Source organism: Megalopta genalis, chromosome 2, assembly GCF_051020955.1.
Source record: "Megalopta genalis isolate 19385.01 chromosome 2, iyMegGena1_principal, whole genome shotgun sequence".
NCBI lineage: Eukaryota > Metazoa > Arthropoda > Insecta > Hymenoptera > Halictidae > Megalopta > Megalopta genalis.
In genome coordinates this window covers 25802969-25830490 of record NC_135014.1, presented here as the reverse complement: position 1 = coordinate 25830490, position 27522 = coordinate 25802969, and the positions used below count along the sequence as shown (strand labels likewise).

General features: G+C 57.6%; 1 protein-coding gene and 1 long non-coding RNA gene across 9 annotated transcripts; one reads left to right on the top strand and one right to left on the bottom strand.

Moving 5' to 3' along the window:
* Positions 1–1532, bottom strand: LOC143258825 (uncharacterized). Its single transcript, XR_013032716.1, has 2 exons — positions 1191–1532; positions 1–1079 (listed from the first exon to the last, which is right to left on the bottom strand). It is a non-coding gene; the product is annotated as an uncharacterized LOC143258825 (long non-coding RNA).
* On the top strand, positions 968–27445 carry Axud1 (AXIN1 up-regulated 1). 8 transcript variants are annotated; one of them, XM_076518855.1, is made up of 5 exons: positions 1704–2351; positions 20066–22764; positions 23008–23424; positions 23735–23888; positions 24289–24617. In XM_076518855.1, the coding sequence occupies exons 1-5, from the start codon at positions 1952–1954 to the stop codon at positions 24474–24476; spliced, it is 3858 nt and encodes a 1285-aa protein (XP_076374970.1). In that variant the 5' UTR covers positions 1704–1951; the 3' UTR covers positions 24477–24617. The 8 variants fall into 8 exon arrangements, with proteins under 8 accessions (XP_076374967.1, XP_076374970.1, XP_076374966.1 ...); XM_076518851.1 differs by having other exon boundaries at positions 1708–2351; positions 23735–24143; XM_033486513.2 differs by having other exon boundaries at positions 1780–2351; positions 20066–22078; positions 22514–22764; positions 23735–27445.
* The last annotated feature ends 77 nt before the right edge of the window (positions 27446–27522 follow it).

Sequence of the window (27522 nt, the reverse complement as noted above, 5' to 3'; positions counted from 1 at the left end):
TTCGTTTCGTACAAACTTTATTTCATCGAAGTCGAGGACAAGCATAATCGTTTAAACAGCAGAATCGTTCGAACGGTACGATTCGCGTTTTCGCACGGTATCGCGCGAAATTTCCGCCTTCGCCCTGAAAATGATCTCACCGTTTATTTCAAAACGAGTTCGTCGCTGTATTCGCGATTCTCCGTTTAATCCGCGACCAAGATGCAGCAAACTTTTCATCAACTTTTTCAACGCCGCATAAAACGGATTTCGTATTGCCGCCACGATCGACGAGGGTCGAACGGAAAAGAACGGTCGCTGCGTTCGAACTGGACTAAGAAAATCCTGTCCAAATACATACACCGACACGATCGTCCATCGACGTCGCGTCCTCAAATGGAAGGAGAACCCCGTACGCGTGCACCGATCGATCGAAGACCGATCGAAAATTAGGAAAAAAAGATAACGTTATGGTAACGCGTTTCGATCGCGAATCACAGCCCGTACGACCGACGCGACACGGGACGATGCGAGACACGAGCGACGAGACGCGACCGTCGGTTAGCGCCATCTTGGCGACCGCGCGACCAACCTTCGATTCGACCGTGCTCGCAATTTCGTTGCCGACGAAGCTCGATTACGTCGGGTATTCGAAGTTTTACGGCCTACAATTGGGAAGAGCGAATATCCCGGTTAGGAAAGATGTCCCTGTTCGTTCGGACAACGTTAATTACCCGACGGTACTTCGGAGAAAATCGAGTTTGGTTGGTCTAGGGCCGACGGGTGGCGCCATCATGGCCGCCGCTTCGAGGAACGTTCGCTCCGCACTCGATCGTCTTCCGTCCTTCTGGGAGGACCTCGAACACGGTGCGTGCTCGCTTCGGCGAGGTTTATTGTGCGCGTGCCTTGTCGGTGGCTCGAAGCATCGAAACTAGCCTGTTAGCAGCGCGCCATGGTGTGATCGTTCGACGACTCTGTGCTTCTCGCTTCTCGCTTCTCGCTTCTCGCTCGTGCTCCACGGTAACCGTTTCGTGAAAAGAGTTGGTCGGTGCCTGGACGACGACGTACCCGGACCGGCTGGTAACCCGAGGCGAGGCAACCTGGAAATGTGACGATCGACTCAAAACCGGTAAGTGGCCGCGATCTTGTCCCGTCGCTCTTCGGGACGGACGAAACCGCCGGTCGACGACCAAACCTCCGTTTCTACCGACCGTTCGGATGACGCAGTCGTGTTCGAAGGATCGGTCGCGAAGCTAGAGACGCAGCACGAATTGCAAAATAATAGCCGATGACTGTGACAGACAACGATCTCGCTCGACCGACCGTTTCTTCGTCGTGGCATGAGAGGGGTGGGGGGGGGGGGGGAGGAGGGAGTGAGACGGACGAAACGGCAGCAGCGTTCGTCCACGATTGTTTTTCACGACTACGTTGATAGGTTATGATGTCATAATTGTCCCCAACCGAGGCTCTTTGTCCCCGTCGCAGCGTATCGTTTCGTCTCGATTTCCCCGTGATCGGGATATCGACTCGCATCGAGGGCCAGTATTTTAGAAGACGAAGCTGCGAAGAGCGTGGCGATAGATTTTCTCCGCGAGAATTCGTCGCAGATCGCGAATACGCGTCGCTCGTAGCGTAATATTTTCCGTCGCGATTCGCGCGAGTGGGAGAACTAACCTCGCCTCTCCGCTTGGTCGAAAGACACGACGGGGTCACCCCGTCGGTAGTCCTTTCTACGTGCCTGCCACGGGAAAAGATACCTGCATTCTCGGACGAGCCCCGTGCTTCGGTACCGCCGCGTCCGACCTTTTCTCATCTTTTTCGCGGCGGTTTCTGCATTCTTCGGAAATCGGTTCGTCGAACCGTTCGAACTCGATGCGCGAAAAGCGAGAGGGCATACGCGCCCACGCCGACCGCTCGATCTCGCTCTCGCTCTCGCGTTCGCGTTTCATCGTGCTCGTCGCCGAAAATATCGATGCGGGGACTGCTGCGTGCGTGTCGGAAGGACTCGATTCCGTCGATGAATCGAATCGAACCGAATCGAACCGATGGAACATCGATACTCGTGTCGTCGCTCTTCGTTCTTCCTGCTGTACGCGTCCGGTCCGGTCCCCGATCCTGCACGATATTGCCGCGAACCAACGCGAGCGGGCGAACATCCGTCGTCGCGAGCGACCAGTGCAAATATCGGCGACCATTCGCCAGCCTGCGCGATCGTTTTTTACGTCGGTTTAAAACCGAAACACCTCGAAACGCCGTCCGCGATTCGTCGCGTACCCGTGATGCACGCCGAGCCGAAGAATTTGCGGAGACCAGTACATGTAGGACACCGCGTGCTAACTGCATAAGAAACGGTATCGTGCCTGCCCGGCAAGGTAAATAACAACAAACTCTTCGAGCGTTCGCAACGTTGCGTGCACGCGAAGCTGGCCGCGTATCGGACCAGCTTCTCGACTTCCGGTGCACCAGGTTCGCGCGCCATTTTTCATATTTCGTATCGAATATGCTCGCTTTTCTCTCCAACGAATAATTACGTTGGCTTTTCCTCGGCAAAATTGATACGACCTCGGATCTCGTATTCGCCGTTTAGTCCGGTACCGTATATTTGGTCCGAGCATCGGATATCTTTGAAAATCGATCGGACTCGACCGGTTTTCGCATCGAGGTCTTCGGTCGTTCGCGTAATTTCGATCAACGAGTTCGACGATATTTCAAATCGAGAAGCAAAACGACCGTTCGGCGTCAACGGTGGTACTCGATGCCGCGATCGCGCACCGCGCACGGATTTAGCGAACCACCGCGTTCAACGAGTAGTTCGCGCGATTACCGATTACAGCAAATTCGCAGGTTTCGTTTGCTTCGAGAAAAATGATAGCCAAAATGGTGGTGCTCGAGTTACGTTTCCCAGCAACGAAGAAACCGCGGACGACGCCGGTTCCTGTAAAATTATCGCGGGTCTAAAGAAAACGACGTTCGCATGACGCGTATCGAACGATAAAAACCATTTTCTTGCAATTACGCGCCGATGAATATTGAAATAATTACAACGAGCCACGCGTGCTCGCGATAAGAAGTCTTTGCTCATTGTTGCAAAAATTCTCGCAAGCGGGACGCGCTTCCGTGCAATAAAATTCGCGTTCGACGACGAGAATCGCTGCAGCGAATAATTTCCAGCGAAATCGATCGGCACGCTTTTCCGAGGAATCGAGCGAAACCAACATGGCGGGTCGCGCAAAATCGGAGCGTCTAATTTCCAGTATCGCCGTTCGACCCTCCGCGTATCCCTGTCCTTACATCGTCGTCGTCGTCGTCGTCGTCGTCGTTGTCGTCGTTACATGGCTCGCAGCATCGTTGGCTTATCAACCGCGCAGCCGAAATTAATGTCTGCCCGATGACGAGTCGCGCCGTTATCGATATCGCGGCGACACACGGCACTGTTTGCGCACGTGACTCTCGTCAGCCTCCGCATTCGTACTCCGTTTGCGCGTTCGCGACCTTCGGCGAGGAAGAAAACAATTTATTCGATCGGATTCTGCATCGTTCCGCCGCGTTTAAAAACAGATACCGCGGGCCGCGAACGCAGCGAACAGCGGCGAAGATAAGCTCGCGAACCGCGTCTACCGATCCAAGGACCGCGATCCGGCGACGTCGAGACGACGTCCGACAAATATTCGGCAGAAGATTCGCGGACCGGTCCGTTGGGCGCGATTCGGAACAAGATCGGCGGAAGAACGCGCGTTTCCGCGAGGTTTCGAGCGGACGCGGATCTCGTATCCTGTTACGAAAAGGGATAAGCGGAAGGTGGAATAAAAGGAGGATGGGCGACGCGAAGCATCGGCCCGCAGATATTTCGTTATCGTAGGACGCGCGCTGTACGCTGCACGTTCCACGCCGCGCCGTCGTACGCGAACATTCTTTCGTCGCGTAACGGCGAATACGGTCGCTCCGTGGAAAACTTTCTAATACCGACGTTTTCGATTTAACCGTGAAACGTTGGAAATCGTCTTCCAACCGACTCTCGCCGAGTGAAAAACATCGATTTAGCAAGAACGCGCAACGGGACGGTCGAACGGTCGAACGGTCGAACGGTCGAAGATAAGGGTAACGCCGTTGAACCCCGAGAGGACCGCGCGCGAAAGATGCTCGTCGGCCCACGGCCGCCTTTCGCACGGTTTACATAAAATTGATAGCGTCGAAGTTTCCTCCTGTTCCGCGCGAATTCTTGGTCCGGCAGTTATTCGGACAGGGGTTCGATCGCGCGTCGGCGGTCCAATATATTTGCACCGACGAGGAATACGATATCGGATCGTAAACATAGGGTAAAACGGAATTCGTCGGTTCAACGATGCTCGTTTCCAACCGTTTCTCTCGATGGTTCTAGATTTACTATTTTTCATTAACGAACAACCGGAGGATCGGGCCGCCGGGTGTAGCCGAACGCGTCCAGTGAAAAATGGTGAAACGAGAGAGAGAGAGAGAGAGAGAGAGAGAGAGAGAGAGAGACAGCTGGTAAGGCGCGAGGGGGGACGGGAACGGGTACCGGGGTACGGGATAGGGATAGGGATAGGGACAGAGACAGGTACAGGTATAGGAAATGGAGAAGAGGAAGGACGGAGCAAGAGAGAGGAAAACAAAGCGGACGCAACCGTCGAGGCAACAATGGCGCATCGACCCGCCAAAACTCGTGGCGCGGAGCAACGTTGCGCAGAAACCGGAGCTTCTCGAGAAGAGCTCTCTCTCTCTCGTCCGTTCTCCGTTCGACGGTTGTTTCGTCGACGCGAACGATTTCCTGCCGAAGAAGACGGATTCGGATAGATGTCGGGGACTCCTCCGGACTCCGAAATTCAGACTTCGGTGGCGATCGAAAAGGGAAAAAATGGCGACCGTTCGCTCGATGCGCAAAGACGTGCGCGCTACCGTCTCCGGAAACAACGAGTCGAAGAGAAGTCCGTCGTCCCGCGAATTTGCTGGACGGAGGACTCGTTTCGATCTACGATCGCCGGGTAAAAATAACTCGGCGATCGTCGAGGCGAAAGGTCCTGCGACGTTGCGCCAAAACGGGAGGCGAAAGGAGCGTCGCGACGGGGTCCGAGGAATCGATCGATTCACGGCGCATCCTTCGCGCGGGATCGACTTTTACCGAGCGTCCGCTCCGTCCGTGGACAGCCTTCGCGGGACAACGTTGTATTTTTTAACCCGACCTTCGGGATCGGCGAACGGAGAGGCCCGCGTGCAACGTTCCAGCGCCGATTTCGCGACGGATTTCGAACCGTCGCCGGTCGGAGCGACGCGTCGCGCGCGCAAACGATCTTCCCGAGTCGTCGTCGATCGCATCCCGGAGGATTCTTCGTTTCGGATCGTTCCCGTGCACGGGGCAAGACCGAGAAACACGGTCCAGGATGGACGAAGATCGGGTGCCGCGGTTGCCAGGGCAACCGGCATCGATCCCTCCCCTCTCGTTCCACCATCCTTCGCGTCTCTCCTTCTCCACGCATTATCGCTCTCGCTCTCGCCCTCTCTCGGGGTACACACAGCTGCGAACGCGAACGCGAACGCGAATACGAACCAGCAAGATACACCAATAGCGTAACAATCTCTCCTCCGGCGTATCCACTGTTCCAAGCTTCCCTTCCGTTATCGGTATTTCGGGTTCCGATGTTTCGATGGATGGAACACAGCGTTCGGGACTCGACTCGTCACCGATCGCGGAGAAAGGTTTCCGGGGGATGTTACGGCGTGGAAGGGCCGAGAAGGACGGAGAAGGTCTTACTACTCGGTGGCATTTGGCGGAAGGTGGTTGCCGAGAGGCTCGACGCGAAATCGAAGACAGGGAAAAAGAGGAGAGAGGGAGAGAGAGAGAGAGAGAGAGAGAGAGGCGAAAGTAGAATGCGGTCTCTTAACAGAGCGTTGCCAGGCAACCGATATCGTTCTCATTGTTGCGGCGTAAATATTTGAAACGATTTCGCCAACCACGAGCTCCTTCCGTTCTTTTCTGTTTCGCGCGTCCGCGTGCACGGAATCGGGCCGCGTCCCGAGCAAGTCCTAACCGAACGTCGCAGCCGCCTAGGGAAGAAACGATCGACTTCGGGTCGATCGGTCGATATCCGTTCCAAACGGTTCGCTGCAACCAGGTATACGTACCGGATCGTTCGATCTCGGTGCGCGACGCGTCTCGAGAGGTCCTTGGGAAATAAAGCACCGCGTCGCGATACCAACCTCGAACCGAGCGGTGCGAAGCGAAGCGCGCGACGATCGAACGCGGCCGCGCGGTTAAACCGAACCCGCCGTTTCGCAAATCCGCGCCTCCACCCCGGCGAACCTGCTTGGAATCGCGAACGAACCGCGGAGCACTCGCGTCGCCGGAGATCCTTCTCGCCCATGGCAATCCCGTGGCCCGCGACCCTAACCTATCCTAATCTGCGCCGGCCGCGAGGTCGCCACCGGTCGCCGACCGTTTACACCCCGAAGGGATCGTACGAACGAACGATGACAAACTCGTTTTCCCGCGCCTCGCCTCGCCTCGCCTCGCCGCGAGACACTCGTTAACCAGAAGTTTCAAGGAGATACCGAAATTCACCACGGGCGCTCGTGAAAATCGGTATAAGGGGGGAGAAAGACCGGCACGGTGCAGGGTCGACGTTGTCAGTTGGGAACGGTCGAGTCCCACCGACTCATCCTCGTTTCCAGGTTGCACGCGCGGGACGGCTGCGTCGTCGTCGACGGCGCGCCGATCCGTCTACCGCACCGAGACGACATCGGTTATCGACTCGCCGGCCGCGGCGAACTCGCGAGCACTCGTCCCCGACGGTCCGTCTCGTATTCCCGGCTGGCACCCGACCACCGACGGCTCGACGATCGGCTTTCAATATGCTCCGACGTAAACGCTGGTCGAAGGAGCCGATAAGCTCTTAATCTCTCTTCTCTCGAGCGAAATGGTCGCGATTCGAATCGTTTTCCGCGGCCAGGTAGCGAAGCGTGGTTCAACTTCCGAGGAATTTGACGCCACTCCGGATGGGTTTTTTTACACGCCGTTCGACGCGTCGATCGACCGTCCGGGCTCGGTCGTTCGTTTTACGAACGATCGCTCTTCGTCGCGCCCCCGTAAGTTTCTACGCGCGCTTCGCTCCGCCGACGAACCTCGAATCCGCCGACACGAATTCCTCGATGCGTACTTGGAGAGGGACGCGCGCGCGGCATTCCGAGAACGCAATCTCGTCGATAAGATAACGAATCCGGATCGAGTCGCGAACGGTCGCGATCCGCGCGAGCGACGAAGCCGATATTTCCGATCGGTGGAACGCGTCGGGAGTTTCCCGAAATCGGCGCGGGACGCGTCGAAAATCGTCGAATCCCGAGCTACTCGCACTCGGCCACGGTCTACATCCAGAGGAACGGTCTTTCGTTCGGTTCTCGTCGCGCGTCGCCTCTAAAATTGATGCGGTTTCGACACCGTTCCATCCAACAATGGCCGTTGCGAAACTCTCGCAACGCTCGGCCAGTCGGCTGGCCGGTCGGCCAACCAGCCAGCCAGCCAGCCAGCCAGCCAACCAACCGGTCGACCCGTGCAATCTCGGGATGATTTTGCAACCGGCCGTGGCTCGCGCGTTCGTTCTACATACTTGCATTCTACCCGACCGGTGCGGCCTAGCGCGGAGACTTTCGCGTAGAATCGAACGCTCGTCCCGATCGCCGATGCGATTCTCCGAGTGTTCGCGTCCGCGTCCGCGTCCGCGTCGTCCTCCGTCGCACGGTCGGCCGATTCGTCGCCGATCGAACGCCGTTCGCGTTCGGTCGACTCCTGGGAACGAGGCCTCGCTCGCCGGTCCTCGTCGGTTTTTGCGAGGGAACGCGGAAAAAGGTGGTCCCGAGGGGTCGCGGGACGAACCGCGCGCGAAAGTGGAGGGACTCGAGTTCGCGGGAGACGCGCGAAGGACGAGTTACCGCAAGTTCCTTCGGAGCTAGCCTCGGCCGATCGAAAGTGGGTCAGGCCCGTTCTCTCTTTCGTCCGCGAGACTCCGCTCTTCGACGTTTTCCTCTTTTTTCCTCCCGCTTCTTCTTCTCCTTCTTCTTCTTCTTCTTCTTCTTCTTCTTCTTCTTCTTCTTCTTCCACTTCCACTTCCTCGCCGTCCTCTTCTCCCTCCAGCCATTCGGCCCGGCCCGACGACGACGCTCCGCGACGCGCGACCGAACCGGCCAAGTTTAATCGGGTTTTTCTTTCGGACGCGGATCGTCCATCGGACAAACTCGGCGTCGCGTCGCGTCGCGCCGTCTCGGCCAGGCGGCAAACTCGCCGGCGAGATCCGCTCGTAGCGTTTTATCGCGCAGAAATTTCTTTCCCAACTCGATTCGCGGCAAATCCGTCGCCGTTCCGTCCTGTCGAACTTCTTCGGGGGAAACCCCGACTGCTCCGCCGCCGTCGGTATCCTGGAACGACCGGCTTCGACGATTCTCGGAACCGGGATTGCCGCAGCTTCGGAACGAGAGACCCGAGGTCTACCCACGCGCTCGCGTCGGTCGTACCAACCGAACGCCGGCGAGCGTTCGAGCGTGCTGGATGTTTATGCGAATTCCGGATCTCTTAAACAGATTTTGCAAGGTCGGCCACGGATGGAAATACCGCGGGAGGTAGATATCGGATGCAACGACGACCTCGCTCGCCGACAACCGGCGTCGACGCGTTCTCGCGTTTTCGGACATCCTCGACCAAAGGATATTCTTCCGTAAACGTTTCGAACGTTTTTTTCGAGCGTTTCCTCGGCGCACGCTCGCCGGAAACCCGTGGCTCTCGTTCCCGGCTCCAAGAATACGCGGCGGCCGGATCAACCGGGACATGGAACGATGCACCGATTAACCGCGACGGTTCTTCCCGTTCGTTCCGGCGGCCGAGATCGCGCGGGCTTTTTCCCCGAAAACGCGCGTCTTCTCGCTCGAACTCGCGTCGTTCCGGGGGATCTCGACGCAGCTTCGCCGCAATCCCTATCTCGGATCCTCGGTCCCGTGTACGCGCGTATCAACGTCAACGTCGACGTCGACACCGACGTCGACGCGCACGCGGTGGCGCACACGCGACACTCGCGCGATCGACGCGGAGCGCCGCGCGGTATTTTCACCGTCCGTCGTCCGTGTGCCGTGATCCTACGTTCGCCTGACGTCAGACGCGAACGCTATTTCGGTCGACGCGAACGATCCGTCTCTCTATCTCCGTTCGTCGTTGCCGCCGTATCGAGGGGAATCGTCGCGATCGCTCGACGAACCCGGATCGATCGATCGAGCCCTTTGAAAAACGATCGACGTACCGCGCGACGAGGCAAAGAAATCTGCTCGACGCCCGACCTCGCCGGTACAGTCCCGTTAACCGGCAGTTCGTTTCCCGGCGCGATTCTACCAGCGAGGGACGTCGTTCCATCCGTCCGTTTTCGAAACGACCCCTTTCTCCCAAAATCGTTCGCGCGTTTCGCCCATACGATCCAGACGTCGATTCGGCGTTGAATCGCGACGACGGGGTCGCGTCACGGCGACGCCGAGTTCGTCCTCTTATACCTTCGTCCGCTCTCGGAGCGGATCACGATCGGGGAGTTTATCGTCGGTCGGCGCGATACGGTTCGACGATTGATCGAAATTCGTTCGATGTAACAGGTAGGAAGGTTCGGATTCTCTCGGCCGACCAACAGGTTACGAATAAATACGCGCAAGCTCTTTCCTAGCGCTTCTTCCGGTCGCGCGTCTCCGTCTCCGTCTCCGTCTCCGTCTCCAGCCCTTGGCCCGCGTCGCACGCCCACAGTCGCGATCGGCTCGTACACCGTGCGCCGTACACCGTACACGCTGTACGTACAGGCTTCTCCTCGCCCACGTCCGCCGCCGCGCGTTTTCGCACCCACGCGCCGACCCGACAGGGTGCAGCGGGCCGCCGCGCCGGCTCGATGGCCGATTCGGTCGGCTCGTTGCATCCGCTTTTCGTTTCGGACTTTTCGTCGTTTCGATCGATTTCTCGATACAAGTTCTTCGGGTGAACTCGCGTACAACTCGTAAATCGCGTCGCGTCGAGCGCGTACGAGAAGTCCCGTGCAACGCGTAATGCTCCGAGAGGTCGACGCGTTCTCGCGCGCTCTCGCGCGCGCACCTACGTACGCGCGTGCACCGTGACTCCGAGAAATCTATACGCGCGTACGTAGTCTCGTCTATCGAACCGAGTACAACGAGCGACGACTATGGCCGCTGTACCAGCCAGCCAGCCAGCCAGCGTCGTCGCGCGAGCTTCGCATTTATGCCCGCGTCGACGTTCCGTATACGCGATCCGGAGGAGCGTCGCTTCGCATCGGGCGATGCACGGACCCGGGAGAATAATCGGAAAACGCTTTCTTCGACCACGGGAAGATTCGCTTCCGATAGAAACGGTCGAGCACGGTCTTTCGACGAAAGATCTCCTATCCGACCCGCGGAAGAAAGATTCGGACCCGCTCCGATCGCGGCTCCCGAGCTCTCCGTCGATGGGTCCCCGAGTAGGCGCGGCCGGTTGGCTCCGAATCGGAGCGGGCCGAAGCGGACCCGAGCAGCGGTTGCTCCACGGGGCAAATCGCGTCGAAGCTCTCCCACGTTTCGTCGTTCGCCTTTTTTAATTCCCTCGGCCGACGCGACGCGGCACGGCACGGCACGGCACGGCACGCTCGGCAAATTCTGGGCCACGGGCCACGAGCCACGGCTCCGTGGCGGAATGCGTGCGCCGATCGCGCCGATCGCGTGTACGACGACGCGCGTAATAATGCTCCGTGCCCGTTATCTGCCCACGCCTCTCCTCGACCCTCTCGTCGCCGTCCCCGCGCGCTCCGTTCGATTCGCGGAGCCGCGATACGCGCAAAGAGGCGTACTCCGCCGGTTGTACGCGTACCGCGAATCGAACGAACGCGTCGGCGATCCTTGTAGAGGATGTCCGATCGGCGCGCGCGAGGATACGGCGGTACGCGACGCGACTCGACGCCCGCCGACGCCGAGCCGCGGACCCGCCGTTACTCGTCGCCGTTATTCCCCGCCTCTAGCCCCGCGACGCGGAACGACCGGTCGATTCGAGCCGGCAAAACTTTGCGAACGAGTGTCACCGCATCGATTGAAATCGTTCAAAAATTTCATTCGGAATTCGGAACCGGCGTTGCAACGACGCGCAACGAATCCGACGCGGCTGCGCCGGTTCGTTACGGTGCAGAGTGCAGAGTGCGGAGCGTGGAGCGTGGTGCCACGGTCACGGATGTAGAGAGCACGATAGAAAATGCGAGAAAGAGACAGAGGGATATAGACTGGGAAAGCGAGAGGAGAGGAGAGTCCATGGTATGTATGCACGTGGACTGCTATAGCGCTACACTGCGGTGGGATCGATTCGGCCGGAGGTGGAACAGCCCCCGCTCCCGTTTACAAGCCCCGATATACACCCCCGCAGCTCGGCCTCTGTCTCCTTCGCACCGCCGAGACCGTGCCGCGAAATATCCGTGGGTTCGTTCGTTCGTACGTTCGTTCGTACGTTCGCTCGGTCGGTCGGTCGGTCGGTCGGTCGGTCGGTCGGTCGGTCGGTTGGACTCCCCGTCCCCGGCTTCCACTTTTTCCACTCTCGTCGGTTAGCATCCTCGCGGTCGCGTCGCTTCTCGTTAGATTTCCTACCTACACGCGCGTTTCCTCGTTTCGTCGACGCGTCGAGAAATTTTTAAGCAAACCGGAGCACCGGTATTCCGCGCGGCAACGATCGCGCTTGGCGCGTTCGTTCGATCGTCGCGAACGTTCCGGGGCCGCGAGATCGTTCCTTTCGCGACATCTTACTCGTCGACCTTCTCGACGATTCGAGTTCCGTTTCCCGCAAACGTTCGTTCTTTCGACTTCGCGACCGACGAATCGACTCGTCGTCCTCGGTCCAAAGGTTAACCGGAAGTTCGAAAGAGCTCGTTTTTAGGTGGCACCGAATTGCTCTACCGGAATAGGATACGCGTACCTGGCTCGACCGACGATCGATACGCTCGGCCGATGAAAATTCTGTGGAACCGGAGAGTCGAGACGAAGGAGACGCGGTTGCCCCGCCTCCGTCGTCCTTCTCGCGAACTTTGCTCGAGCAGCGACACCGCTTTCGCGACGATCTTCGAGAAATATCTCTGCTCGCCGATCGACCGTCTCCTCGAGGCAAAATCGAGACGAAAGAAGAATCCGAGATACGATCGAATCGAATCGCGCTCGATCGAAACCCCGAGCTCGCGTTGCGCACGAGCAAGAAGTCGCGCGATCGATCGGGGTGGATCGTTCTTTTCTCCCGATTCCAGGCCGTGGGCGTCGATTTACCCGACTCCGCCCACCGGTTGCGGTCGATCGGACCGTAAACGCGCGCTGTCGCGTCGCGTCGCGTCGCGCCGTAGTTCGAAACATTTTTTAATTAAAATCTGGGAAATTGCCCGACTTCTGGACGCGTTTACAGAACCATGAATTTCTATCCACGAAGTTCTATTCCGGTTCGCTATCGGAATCCACGACCGCGTCCGTCCGACGCGCAGGAACGGGTCGCCGCGTCGCATCGGCGACAACGCCGAACGAAACCAGTTTACGCGAGTCCCGAAGCCTCGAAGCCCCGCGGCTTCGACGTCTCTCGAGGCCCGGGTACGGCGACGCGCTCTATCCGGCATCGCGAACGCTAAATCGGAATACTTCCGCGCGCTGTATCGTCGCGCGCGTAGCGGTTCTATCGAATGTAGCCGCGACTCTGCGAGTCGCGCCACTCGTGCTACGGTTTGCTCGACGCGCAAAAAAAGGAAAAAAAAACGCGAGGACGATACGCGCGGTATAATTCGATCGATCGAGGCGGAGACTGTGCGGCGCGCGACCGTAGGAGGAGTTCAGCCTTCGTCTCCGCCGCGTACGGTCGCAGTTATCCACGGTGCGAACGGTATCGAAAGAAGGATCGATCGATTCGGATCGGCGATTCGTCCGTCGCGAGCGGAAGAAGATGAGCGATTTATCGAAAACCGAGCAACTAATCGAATTCGGACGTCGATTCGCGAGAAGATTCGCCGATCGCGACGCCGGTCTCCGTGCCGTTCGAGAACGCTGGCAACGTGTCCGCGGTAGGATCGCGGTAGGATCGCGGTAGGATCGCGGTAGGATCGCGGTAGGATCGCGGTAGGTTCGCGGTTAACCGGGACGAACGAACCGTAACGGAGAAACAACCGTGGCCTCGGGATCGTTAAAAATAGCGGTCTGAAAATAATTGTTACGAGGTGTCGAGCAATTCCGTGCCGTAACGGCCTATAAAAATCCGGCTGATTTCGCGGACTGTACGAACGCGCGCCGCGCACCGACTCCAGATTTTGTCGCATCGATGGTCTCGGGGAAGCTTTTACGACGACGAACGTGGCGCGCGCGCGGCTCCTCTCCACCGGGCTGTATATAGCAAGGGTTAGGAGGGGTGGTACATTCCACGGCTCGCGGCTCGCGGCTCGCGGCTCGCGGCTCGCAGCTTCCAGGGAGGCCGCCGAGCGCGGCGGGCTGCGTCGTATTCCGCTCCCTCGGTCTTATCGTGCCGGAGCGGCCTACGCGAGCACGTTGGACGCCTGTCGGAAACTCGCGCACAGAGTAACAACCCCGTTCGCGCGCGGCTCGAACTTTCGTCGCCGACGCGTTACGAGTCTCCGAAGCTGCTGCTTTTACAGCGGACCGATCCGGATATTCTCGTTCCTAAAATGTGGCTGCAACGATGCCGAGACATCGATGTCGCTGTACGTAAAATATGCCGGATCGTAAACCTCGGTTCGTCGAATTTTTTCGCAACGGTTCGAGATATTCTCGTATTCCCCGACCTTGCCGCTCGTCCGGTGACTCGGATCGATTTTAAACGGTTACTCGTCGGACGTATCCGGACTTATTATCCGGTAATAACTCCTCGAGACTTCTCCGGAATCGTTTATCGGGTCGCCGCTGGTGGCGAGAGGAAACGAGTGCTCGAAGCGTCCTAGAAACAAGCGTCGCTAGCAACCGGTATTTCCGACAACGCCGATACGGCGAGCACGAAGCGACCCCGCGAACTCGGCCCGCGCGCTCGGATTTTCGACGCGCTCCCCGCTCCGAGTAGTACAAGCAGCTAAAGCCCGACCACGCTTGCAGCCCTCCGGCTCGCGGCAAGGGGCGCGCGACCTTCGCTCTTCGCCCTTCGCCCTTCGCCCTTCGCCCTTCGCCTTTCGCCTTTCGCCTTTCGCTCGGTCCGATCGGTAACGAGCCGACAGCGATCGGCGATCGGTCCACGCGAGCGAGAGACGGACGAAACCGGCGCCTCGCGTTTCAGTGGTACAACGCGACAAATAGGTCGGCGGGTGTTCCGGCATCGATTTCGGGAAAAATCTGCGAATCCGGCATGCGCGGTCGCGTCGATCGGCGAGCGCGGTAATATTTTGGTACGATCGGGGATCGATCGACGAGAAATCTGCGACCGGCGCGAAGCGACGCGCATCCTCCCGGCATTCTGTCCCGGCGTCGCAGTCCTCCGCTATAGTCCGAGTCGGGTCTAGTCGCGCTATAGCGACGCGCCACGGTGGCCTGCGCAGAGAGGATACGAGAAAGCGGTGTGCCAGGAAAGCTGTGCGCTGCGTGGACGAGGACGGTCGAGCTTCGCCGTGCGGATGGATAGAACGGACGACTGCGGAGGGAAGAGAGAGAGAGAGAGAGAGAGAAAGAGGGAGAATGGCGGAAGGGAGATGCCGAGACGGCGCTACCTGGAAGATCGAGCGAGAGACACCGTGTAGGAGGATTCGTGCGAGTAGTGGGCGAGAGAGACTCGGTGGAGAACCGGTACGCGGTCGGACAGAGAGGAAACGAGAAATACGACCGATGAGAACGGGCCAGCTCGGTACAGAGAGAGACAGGGAGAGAGAGAGAACGCGTGCTCGTGCAGCTCGCATTCAAAGTTAACGTCTAGCTGCGCGGGTGAAAGAGCGACGCTAGAGAAAGAGGAAATCAGAGAGAGAGAGAGAGAGAGCGCCTCGGACCTTTCCCAGAAAGCAGAAAGCACGACGGAGCAATATCGCAGCGTCTGCCGGTGTTGTAAAACCGCTTTGATCTCGCTCGCTCGCTGCACCCGCGCGGTTCCCTCTGCAGCGCCTTCCCGATCGCGCCGACTCGTCGGAGAGTTTAGAAAAGCCGGTACCCTAGGCCGAGCCGCGCGCGTTCCGCTTCTTTTTCACGGAAAATTCGTAACGAGGGCCCCGATCGAGCCGTCTCGTTCGAACGTCTCGCGCTCGAACCCTGATTTTCGACGAACCCGGTCGATCGAGACCGTCGTTTTTCCAGGAAAGGATAGAACCGTCGAGGAAAGCAATTTGGAAATTCGCGTTTCCACGGCGGTTTCGGTCTCGGTCTCGTTCTCTCGAGAAAATCGAGTTCAAAACCGACGCGCGTTCTTCCGAAGCGCGGCCGTGCACGACCTACTCGCTAAGAGCAGTCGCGTCGCGTAAACGTCGCGCGCTCTCGTCGATTTTGTTTTTATTCGGCTGGAATTAGCGACGAATACGAAAATTAGATTTCTCAAAAGCCGAGAGTGCCGGAGAACGTTTCTTCGATTTGCGTTAAACGGGAAACTCTGGAATACCGAGCAATCGGTTGTCGAGTCGCGGAATCGATCGCCGTTGCCTCCACGAGTTCCTCCGAAACGAGGCTCGCCTGGAACGTCGGAGCTTCGATTTCCACCGAGATTCGTCGACGAACCGTTCGTTTCGTTATAAAATCACGAACGCGAAACATAGATCCGCGGTGCTCCGTATACGGGCGAGTCGATTTCGGATCCATCGATCGGCGAGCGTCGTTCTCGTTCCGTAAAGAGAAGCTCCGTGAAAAAAAGTCTGCACAGTTTGTCCGAGGAACGAATCGAGAGCTCGAGCGGCGGGGGTAGAGTTTCGCGGATCGAAAGCTCGCGTCCTCCCCCGATCCGATGCTTCCGCTATTTCAAATATCTGCCTCGCAGGGGAGAAACGTTGCGCGATGTTCTCCGATTAAATAGAAAATTAGAAGCGAATCGATGTTTTACGAATTCGCGCGGGTCGCGCGTATTTTTCGCTTCCTTCGTTGCAACATTCTTGCCACCGTTAACGATCGTCGTCCCGCGAATCGGACAGAGGAGAATATTTTCCTTCCGGTCGCGGCCACTCCCGAATCGATATCGGCCGCTTCGACGACCCTGCTGACCGTAAATCGCGAGAAAACCGAACGCGTAAATCGACGCGCTCGCAACTTTCGAAACCGACGTTGCTCAAAATTTGGTCCGTGATTTCGACGCGATCGGTCGAAAGCGCATCGTTTCGTTCCGCGCCGAAAAATGCGTTCGCGTCGCGTTCCGACGGGTCGTATCGTCGCGTGGTCAACGCGTGGCACCGCTTTCGCGAACGAAACGCGTCAAGAAGAAGGCGAAACGGAGGAAAACGAAGAGAGAAGAAGACGATGTACGATGGAACGGCGAAGGAAGACGAGCGGAGGGATGCCGGTGGGCCGCTCTCCGCGCGCCTTCTACTTTCGCGTCGTAGCGAGAATTACGGCGCGCGGCCCCGCGCAAGCGCCTCGCTCTCTCGTTCGTTGAACCGTTCGCGAGAGAGACGCGGGTGCGCGTGCGACGAAGAAAAAGAAAAATATAAATGCGAGAAACGAGGAGATGGAGCGGGGGGCTGGGAGACTCGTGGACGATACCGCGCCGATTCTACGAGCGCCGCCGCCGCCGCCGCCGACGCGGTGCCGGACTTTTCAATTTTCAAATCCGTTACGATCGGGGGAACGCGGCGAATCTCGAAAAACAAAATCTTCGTTGGGCGGTCTTCGAGCGGTCGAGCGGTCGAACGAGTCGTTCGTCGCGTCGGCCGGCTACGAATCTGGACGAACGAAAAATATTGTCCGGAAAACGATCGTAGGCGTTGCGCTTCCACGATAGATTCGTGGAACGCCGACGAGAGCGGACGCGACGGCACGGCCGCCTCGGTGTTCGCGCTAAATCCGTTCGATTTTTACGTCCGACTCGATTAGAATCCGCCGCGCGTCTTACGTAAATCGATAAAAGCGTCCACGGAACGATAGGATGGAAACGATTCGAACGACCCGTTCGCCGGCTTCGGATCGCCGCGTCGAATCGAGCGTTCGAATTCGGAGCACTTTCTTCCGTTCCTTTCTCGGCAGAAGCTATCGCGCTCGCTGCTCGACGTCTCTAGCTCGTTCGCCGTTCGCCGTTCGCCGTTCGTCTTCCACCCCCGAGCCGCGCTCCGGGAAGCGCGACCTCGTGGTCAAGGTCGTACAATTTTCTTCGCGCGAGCTTTCGGCCAACCGCGAGTCGCGATTCCGGATGTTCGTTCGCGGACTCTCCCCCACCGTTTTCTGGATCGTCGCGATCGATGCGAGTTCGCCGCGAAAGTCGCGTGCAAGGGTAACGATAAGAGCGACGCGAAGCGGATCGGCGCGCGGTCGCTTGCGCAACGACGGAAACCTGTTTGGCGCACCGCGAGCGCATCGTCGCGTCTCGATACGAGATATCCCAGAGGCGGTCCCGAACCGTTCCGGGGACCTCGCTGTTCCTCGTTCCCATATTTTTCGGCGTCGTACCAATCGAGCGGGCCGTTGTCGTCGCGGACCGCGACGTCGGCCGAGTCCGTCGCGTTTCTTCTCCTCCTCCTCCGCCTTATCCTTTCCCAAGCGGGGAGGCCGTCGATCGCACCGATCGACGATGCCCGCGTCGATTCCACTCGAAAGAGTACGAGATCATCGTTTCGCGACTTTCGTGCTCGCGAATGATTTTCGGCGACTTATGCGCGTCACCGAGATATTAATCGTGCTGCTAGGAGAACGGATTTCGCGTCCGAACTGCTCGAGCCTCTCCGCGTTGCAACAAGGAGTTTCTCTTTTTATCTCGAGTCGACGTTGCGGTACGCGAACAGCGACGGGTTCGAAGCGCGTCCGATCGCGCGGCGAGAGAGAGCATCGATTCGTTTCGGACACCGTTCGCGTCTTTGCCGTTTTCATCGTCCTCCGAATCCGCCCGGCTCGATCGCCGACACCGTAACTAACGATCTTCCAGACGAGTATCGGTAAAATCCGTGTCCAGTGGGAAAGTTAAGAACAGCTTTCGTTGATTCTCCACTCTCCCGATCTCGTAGGCGTAGCCTAGTGTGCGCGGGTTAAATAGGAGTACTCTGGATAGGCCGCAGAATATAACCGGACGCGCGATCGATGTCCATGGTGGCCCCCGATGATGCTCCTATTGCGTTGCACTCTCTCTCTCTCTCTCTCTCTCTCTCTCTCTCTCTCTCTCTCTCTCTCCCTCTCTCTCTCTCTATACTTTCCAAAAAGCTCGATCGGCCAGTTTCTGAAATAACTTGAAAATCCGGTCGCGAAGGTATCGATCGCCGTGGCGCGACGTCGTCGTTGTCGTCGTCGGCGTCGTCGTCGACGTCGTCGAAGCTCGGTTCGATCGGCTGTTGAGAACCACGACGCGTGCCTACGTTTCGTAGCGTAGCTCCTGTAGACTGTATTACACATTCACGAGAGCCTCGGCGGAGGGGGCACCGACGTACATTGGCGCGCGCGTACAGTGCGCCGGTATAGAGAGTATAGAGTACGGTGTACCCTTCGTTTTTCGCTAGCGCGGAGGAGAGCCGAGGCTGGCCGAGGAGGACCGAGGTTGTCCGTCGAGAGGAATCGTCATCGACGCGGCGTGCGAGCAGCACCGCCGTCGGCACCGCTCCGCTCATTCTGCTCCGAGCCGTCGAACGCGACGCACGCGTCTCTTTCCGGCTGGACCCGTCCGATCCGATTCCGCTTCGTCTCTCCTATCGGGCCTCTTCCATCGGCGAGCGCGCGTATACGCCGGCTGGTGCTTTCTCCCGCTCGGAAGGGAGCTTCCGTTCTTCTTTTTCCCTCGCTCTCGCCGCACGAACGAGTCTCGGAAATCATCGAATCGTTCGGTTTTCCTCGCGCACGTCCATAATTTAACCCTCGAGTCTCGTGAAGCGACCGTTCTCTCTCTCTCTCTCTCTCCCTTTCCATCCGCCCTCTCGACGAGGCTCTCCCGCAGCGTGTTCCGCGCTCGATCGCGAGCACTCTCCTCTTCCGTGCCGTCGCGAACTCGCGGTTTTCCGATCGCCCGATCTCCGCTTTTCTCGCGCGGTCACGGTTCGCCGATCCGATTTCGGAATACGTCGATGGAGGCAGTTGGTCGACGAAGGGACCCTATCGGGGACGGGCGCGTCCGCGGTGGCGGCCGGGACCGGTGCCGGTGCCGGAACGGAGGCAGCCGAAGCTGCGAAACGACGTGAACGCGCTTCTCGTGGACCGAACGCCCAACGCCGCGTCGAGAATCGGGCCGCGAAGCGACACGAGCGCGAGAGCAGTCGGAGCAAAGGGATACAGGGATACGGAAATACGGGGACGCGGAGGAGACGCGAATACTCGAACCCTTTTACACCCGACTCGTCGCAGAGTTCTCTCGGATATAGAAAGGGTATACGGTGCGCATGGTAACCGAAGGCAGACGGAAACCTCTCTCGCCCTCTCGCTCTCTCCAAACGCTCCCACCGTTCCTCCGTTCGTCCCCGCTGGCTCGCCGCCCACCCACCGCCCCGGTCCACCCCCTCGTACCACCCTCTCTTCTCTCTGCCTGCTTCGAATCAATAATCTCTGACCAGGATTATATGCGAACCCCCTTTTTATTTCGGTCGCTCTGTAAGAAAGATACAGCGGCGACCGACGCGGCGGGAAAATCAACCGATTCCTAGCACCTGGCTGCGCGGCGGACCCTCTCGGGAGCAGACGAGCGCCGCGGATTTTCGGCGTCTCTCTCTCTCTCGCTCTCTCTCGCTCGTCCCGCTTACCGGTGCGCGGTATCGGCGCGCGGATTATCGATCCCTCCATCCTTTTCGACCGCCCGCCGGTTATGATATTTCGAGAAAACGAGACGATGCGGGGAGAACGCGATCGCATTCGGACAGAGGTGACAGAGATCGATCGAAAGGTTTCGCTGCCCGGCGAGACGCGCGCGTCCCCTGCCGCGATCCAAGTCTCTCGCTCGTGATTCGTCTAACGGATATTCTCCTTTCTATGATCGCAGATCAACGCCTCCAGATGGAATCGCCTTCGGCCCAGGAGCACCGACAACTCGTCGAGGCGAAGGAGGCTACCGACTCGTCGAAGGCGCCGCGAACCCCGGGGATAGAGTCCGCGGCGAAGGCGGTGGACGACGCCGATCGCTCGAACGATCCCGATCCCGAGGACGCGGCTCGTCCATCCAGCGACGTCGACCGCGTCGGCGCCGCCGCGTCGCCGAAGCTCGAGCAGGACCCCGAGACGATGGGTCTGAAGTTGGACAAGTGCGACGGCGCGAAGGTCGAGAACAATGCGATCGCGATCGCGGTCGCGGTCGAGGCCGAGGCCGAGGCCGAGACCGAGTCGAGGACGAAGGAGAAGGAACCGGACGAACCACGAAACTGTGTCGACGCGATAACGACAACGACGACGATGACGACGACGACGACGACGACGACGACGACGACGGAGTGCTGCGATCAAGAAGAGGAGGGCCGTGCGACGATCGGCGGGGCTGGTTCGCCGATCGGCTCGCCCGCGTCCAGGAAGAGGCCGGCCAACGAGTTTCTGCCGATCGACGCCGAGATAAAACGGATCGGCGTCGAAAGCCCCGAGAACGACGTCGTCCAACCGAGAAGCGACGTCAGAAGGATCTCGCCGGTTCTGGTGAGCCTCCGGGAGCGTACTCTCGGCGAGATATCGCTGTCCTGTCTGTTCGACGAAGACGCGAACTCTCGGTGTCCCTCGCGGATCAACGGCAGGCTCTTGGACAACTCTCTGTCCGGCAGACCGAGCTTGAACAACGCCGCGGAGCTCGAGCCGCTGTCTCCCGGCGCGGAGCCCGGGCTGCTGTACGACGGGTCGTCGACGCCGGTCCGCGAGCCGGAAAGCGGCCGGGACGAGCCGGACTGCCATCGGAAGCTCGAGTTCTCCGACGCGTTCGACGACGAGAACTCTTGCTGTTCGCTGCCCGCCGAGAGTCCCGAGAGGAGGGATCACCGGCCGTGCCAGGAGAAGCAGTGCGAGGAACCGATCGAGACGTGCCCTTGCGAGACCAACGACGACCACCGGTCTCCTCCTCCGACCGTCGACAAGATCAAGGAGCCCTATCTGGTGGTGATGCTGGAGCGGCTCGACTGCTCGAACGCGCTCTCGTCGAACAGGGACAAGAAGAGGGGGGAGAGAGAAAACGACAAGACGAAACGGGACGCCGAGACCACCGAGCCTAGGGACGCGGCGACGCCGCAGCACGACGATTCGGGCTCCGTTCCGAGCTGCGCCCCCCAGAACAAGGGGGGCCAGAAGACGACCGAATTCGAGTCGGCGAAGAAACAGCAAGGCTCGGCCATAATTACCAGGTCGAAGACGCCTCCGATCGACTCGCCGTTGTGCGAACTGAAGCAGTGCAAGGTGCTCTTGGAGAAGCTCGACTCGTCGCCGAAGGTACGGACGCCGGAAAGGTCGACCGTCGAAGCGCCGAAACCGACGAAGAAGAACGCCGCGTCTCCTCCGTCGATATCCTCCGCGAAATGCCTTCGAGCGTCGGACGATCGAATCTCGTCGTCGGACCAGCCGAGTGCCGCCGGCTCGTCGGTGGAACCGCCGTTGCCGGAGACCTCGGTCGCCGCGGACACCGAAACGGAGACCGAGACCGGCTCCGACAGCTCCGAGCCGCCCCCCATGACGACGGCGCGTTTCCGGGCCTGCGGCGGCGGCGGCGGCGGCGGCGACGAAGACGCCGTTTCCGACCGAGCGTCTTGCCCCGAGAGCAGCAGCGAGTCCATGTGCTGCGTCGACGTCAACCCCGAAATCGTAACCAGGCTCGAGGCGGAGAGGCCCGAGGCCTTCACGGAAGATTCTGCCGAGAGCCTGGCGCTCGCCACCGGTGCAAGGGACGAAGTCAGGTCGGATGGCAGCGATTCCGGTCTCGGCAGCGAGGTTCCCGGGGATCCTGGACCAGCGCCGGCACCGGAAAGCGATTCCGAGACCTCGTTCTTGGATAGGATACCCGACGATATTCTGTCGGACAAGGAGAAGGGTGAGCCCGCTGATCAAATTCATCGTTTCGATCGCGCCAGATACTTCGCGCCGAAGCGCGAACGGTCGAATGTTCGAAATTGTCGGGAATGCTTCGCGATTTATTCTCAAAACCGTGTTACGTTCGCTCGAACGAGTCGCTTCGAATCGAAGCTCGTGCCGAAGTCTCGGCGATTGATACCACCACGGCTCGCCTGCCTCGTCTCGTCTCGCCTCGCCTCGCCTCGCTTCGCCTCGCCTCGCATCTCCTCGCCTCGCCTCGCCTCGCCTCGCCTCGTCCCGCCGCGCCGCGCCGCACCGCGCCGACAGAATGTCAAGTTCGATATCGTATTTCTCCGTTCGGGCCGAATAATGTTCGCTGCGCCGCGCCACCAGCGTACGCAAGAACCAAAGGTATTGTTAGAATACGATAGTCGCAACAGGTATTATCTTTCAGCCGTGAATCAACTGGACGGTTTCGTCCCCAACGTCGTCGTACCGGGAACGCCGCAGGCGCCGTTGACCGCGTTCCCCGGTCCACCGAAGAGCAATCTGAAAAGGAGATTGACGGACTGCATGGAAGGGGCTCCCAACCCGAAGAGGAGCAACACCGACGAATCCATGAAAAAGAAACGCAACATTCATTTCGACGCGGTTACGGTCTACTACTTCCCCAGGGCGCAGGGCTTCACCTGCGTGCCTTCTCAGGTGAGACGCGATTTTATAGGCAATAAGTAAATTATCCAAGCGGTTTTCCAGCAACGACAACATTCTATGTTCGACGGAACGGGGACTCGACGATCGCATCCTGCCGAAAACCTTCGAAAGAGAGCGTGTGCCGAGTCCCCGGAACGTCGACGCCGACGATAACGGACGCGAGAGACCGCGGCGATGACAACGACGGGGGGATCCGAGAGCGCGTATTAATAGAAATCGATCGATTGTCCGCAGGGCGGCAGTACTCTTGGTATGAGCGCGACCCACACTCACGCCGAAAGATTCTCGCTGTCGGAGCACGCCGCCGAGCAGAGGCGGATCCATCGCGCCAGGTTGGCCCAACTGCGATCCGAGAGGGCCGCGAATTGCGTGGCAGAGGCCGCGTCCAGCTCGGAGGATCCCAGCGACGACACCGACGAGGAGCAGAGCGACAACGAGGAACTCGATATCGATAGCTACTACTTCCTGCAGCCGGTGCCCACGTGGCAGAGACGAGCGTTGCTCAGAGCAGCGGGAGTTCGTAGAATAGACGCCGTGGAGAAGGACGAGTGCCGCGACATCAGAGCCAGCAGGGAGCACTGCGGTTGCGGGTGCAAGGGCTACTGCGACCCCGAGAGCTGTCCTTGCAGTCGCGCGAACGTCAAGTGCCAGGTCGGTGTAGGCCGAGAGTCGGGCCACGCGCGAACCAACCCGAGACGCGGTGGGGTTCGTCGCCCCCGTTCCACGGATTCGACCAGTTCCCGCGGTCGATCGTCTATCTCTGTTCGATGAAGCGATCGCGGTTATCGCGGGTCACCCTTTTCTTTTTTACCGCCGGATAATTCTGGTTATTCGGAGAGAGAGAGAGAGAGAGAGAGAGGGAGAGAGAGAGAGAGAGAGAGACAGAGATAGAGATCGGAGTCGCGGGCAAGATCGTACGGATAAAAAGGTGACTACTCAAGGTTTCGCGTGTGCATTGCAGGTAGATCGAGCAGGGTTTCCGTGCGGGTGCACTCGCGACGGCTGCGCGAACAACTCGGGCCGGATCGAATTTAATCCAGTACGCGTACGGACGCATTTCATTCACACGCTGATGCGGTTGGAGCTGGAGAAGAAACAACGGGAGGAAGAGGACGGTACGGATCATGACGCTTCCGACAATCAGAATGGTAGAAGCCCCTTGAGGGAGATCAATTTGGGGTCCGTGATGGAGAATAGAAATACAGAGTCGTGTTTGACCGGTGGCGGTTTCACGACGCTGCATTACGAGAACCACGATGCCGGAGACGGTGGGCCAAATTGTCAGCCGGACGTACCTGGCGCCAGAGAGGATAGTCTGGATCTGTACGCGATTAGAGACGATTGTTATCCTAGCGAGGACACTGTCGATGGTACGCAGGGACCTCAAAGGAAACTACATCCTGAGTTTAGTCAAGCGTTTCAAACGTTCTCGGGCCAATCCGGTGCCGGTGTGAACTTTCAGCAACCCGCTTATCAGGACTACCAACCTTACGCTAACCTTCCTTCCACGTCTAGGGTGCAATTCCAGCCGCAGTTTCAAGCGGTCCCGGGTACACCCGGATTCTCCCATTACGCGTCCTACGGACAGGACGCGGCGACCACGCTGCAGGAGAATTGCCAGGTCCATCCGGGTCAGCACGCGTCCGCGTACGAGGCCGCGTTCGCCCAGGACGAGACCACCGGATCCCAGTACACGAACCTGAACTCGGTCCAGCCGCACGCAGCTTTGCAACAGATGGGCAAACTGGAACCGTTCTCCGAGCTGCTGTCCGGCAGATACTCGTACTACGGTGAAATGGAACCGCCGGCGGCGCACGGTACTTATCACGCAAACGGAAAAGTCGAGGCGGAGAAGAGCCAAGGGAACGCGCAGCAGTCCGAGGCCGCGGAGGAGTGCGACGAAAACTTTGGGGAGATTATTAAAAAGTCGATGGTCGAGACCGTGTCCGCTTAAATTGGTCCAACCGTGAGTACCGAAAACACGATCCTCCGCGTTGTTGTTTGTCGAAACGCGTTCTTGTTTCGAGACGACGAGGATAGTAGGGGGACTTTGACGAGCTTCGAATCTCGTTGAAACGTCTCGCGCATACGGGCAATCGGGAAATGAAAGAGAGAGAGAGAGAGAGGCACTCTGGTGCGACCAGCTTTCGGCTTCCGTCGTTCCCGTTAGGTAAATCCGAAGTAGAAATTGTTTCGGTGGTTACCGAATCGGATCGGTACGGTTTCCCTGTTTGGGAACCACCACCACCACCACCACCACCACCACCACCAGTCCCGTGGATACCGTTGTTAGAAAAATTGATGCGGCTATGCGTGCGTCCGCCCGGGATGGAAATCGGCCGAGGAAGCAGGGCGGTTTCCTCGTCCCGTTCTAGAATAATTGTCGGTTGGCCGAACCGACCAGCCGTTTGGGGACAAGGGGACGCGGCTCGATTTGCGAAACGAATGAAAATTGCGTAGGAGAATCCGTTTTCGTCGAAAATCTCCGTTCGCAACAGAAATCGGTTTCTGTGGTCCTGCGAGACCGGTGTTGACAGACGCGAATTCAACGAGGTTGTGACCAAGAAACAACATGGGATCAGCTTAGATTGCAGTTTATAAGGAACCTTAACTTTAATACTTTAATAGTAGGATCGCGGGTCACGCGCGCGTCACCTTTTTAAAACGGGAGGATCATGCAAAATCTCGAGCAAATAAAATACACGAATCCAGAAGGTTGCAACACGACAACGAGCACGTATCATCGGGACGATAGTGTGTTTCGCTTTGCTGATGCGCGTGTAGGAGAGAGCGAGAGAGAGAGTGAGAGAGAGATACACGATCATGTACACACGGAAACACATTTGTAACACGAGATCTGTGAGCGATTGTGATACTTATGCATATGAAAAACAAAATGCAGTTTTGCCAGATGACAAGCAAAATAGGTTAAGGAAAATAAGTTATGGGACTTTTTTTATGCCAGTGTGTAAGCTGTCGAGTTCGAGAGATTTTTCAATCGACGACGATTGCCGATGGTGAACGATAGAGAATAGAAGTTTTCCTCGTGTTCTAATTAAGTACACAATGAATGCACAACACTACACACATCCCACACAACACAACACAACACACACATACACACGAAACACACCCCATCGCAATCTTAGAGGATGGTTGGGTAGCATAAGCAAGCGCACGCTGTCTACAGAATACAGACCGTTCAATTTGTTTTCGGTGCTCGTTCATCCGTCGCCCACTTACTCCGATTTCCTCGAGGTCGAACTATTTTGTTCGATATTTTGTACAACAATTTACGAAGTCGTACAGTTTTACCAATTATCCTCGCTTCGGAGGCAAACGGTTTTACACGCGCTGCCACTGTTCCGTGTATCAAGGTTTTCGTTTTCTTTTCAATCATCACTTTCCGTTGATCCTTTCACGATCCATATTTTTTAGTCGTACACCCCATGCCGTCCCGATCGGACGCCTACCAACACAACTCGTCACCGAATTATAATTTCGTCCAGCCCTGTGACACCGAGTTCCGCGTGTCGGCGATCCCCCCGCGAGCAATTTTGAAATTTCATTGTATAAACTATTTATTGTTTTCACTTGTATACACTTTTATACAGAGAGAATATACGAGTAGAACCAATCGATACATTGTTCACCTGTGGACGCGTCAAAGGTCGCAAACTCTAATTAAAAAAAAAAAAACAAAAAGAAAAAAAAACAAAAGAGAAAAGTCAGCCGTTAACTACACGGGACGTCGATCGTTTTTCCTTCAACGGAACTGACACCTCGCTCGTCGAACGGAATATTACACGTGTATTCGAACGGAGACGAAACAAGAAGACAATTGCAAAAGAAGGAAAGCGACAAAAAAGAATTAGAAGAGAAACCCGAGCGTGAACTTTTTTTTATTTCGAAAGAAGACGAACCGACGGACGAAGTCTGAAGGCACAGAAGTTGCCTTACGCGGACGTTCATTTTGCACCGATCCACCCCCGCCCCCTTCGTTGATCCAGCCCTCGTAGATTTTCAGATACGAATCTAACCCAGACCTGTTTAGCATCCCGGGACGTTGATCGCTAAATACCCTACAATTAAATTGAAATATTACACGTTAAGGGATAACTACAATGATAAACGACGATAGTATTAAATGAAACAAAAAAAAAAGATGAAGCGAACTTTATACATAATTTACTGGACGTGTCAGCTCCCGAGCACCTTTGTCGCTCTTCTATTTCCGCGGTTCTACACTGTGTTCATCGTCGCTGATTGGTGCCTAAATCGTTACGTTTGTTGTCAGTGTACAATGCTAACGAGACTATCTCACGTTCGAAAATAGAAGAAACGAGGGGTTGAGTGTGAGTGAGTGCGTGCGTGCGTGCGTGCGTGTGTATGTATGTGTGTGCATGCGAGTGTACGAGTGTGGGTGGGAGAGAGAGAGAGAGAGAGAGAGAGAGAGAGAGAGAGAGAGAGAGAGAGGAACATGCGTAGATATACAATTCAATCAACGGATAGAAATCCCCGTTGACGCGTTGCGAGGGATGCGACACCTCCGTAACCGACATTAAAAAAGTATACATATAAACCTACACCGTATGTAAGTAACTTTTAGAGTATTTGAGTAAAAAAAGGCATACATAGTTGATAGCGTTTTATTAAATGTTGTGAAAAAGTCTTTTCGTCTGTCGTGTAACGTGTTGTCTCATTGTGTATGCGTCTCGTTCACGTATTTATTATATCACACCCTCTCTT

Excerpts from the sequence above, each read along its gene's own strand:
- Axud1 (XM_076518849.1), top strand. The coding sequence starts at position 1,952 with ATGCGGGGACTGCTGCGTGCGTGTCGGAAGGACTCGATTCCGTCGATG. Across the intron at positions 2,352-20,065 it reads TATCGTGCCTGCCCGGCAAG|ATCAACGCCTCCAGATGGAA; the intron begins GTAAATAACAAC and ends CTATGATCGCAG. Across the intron at positions 22,765-23,007 it reads TCACCTGCGTGCCTTCTCAG|GGCGGCAGTACTCTTGGTAT; the intron begins GTGAGACGCGAT and ends GATTGTCCGCAG.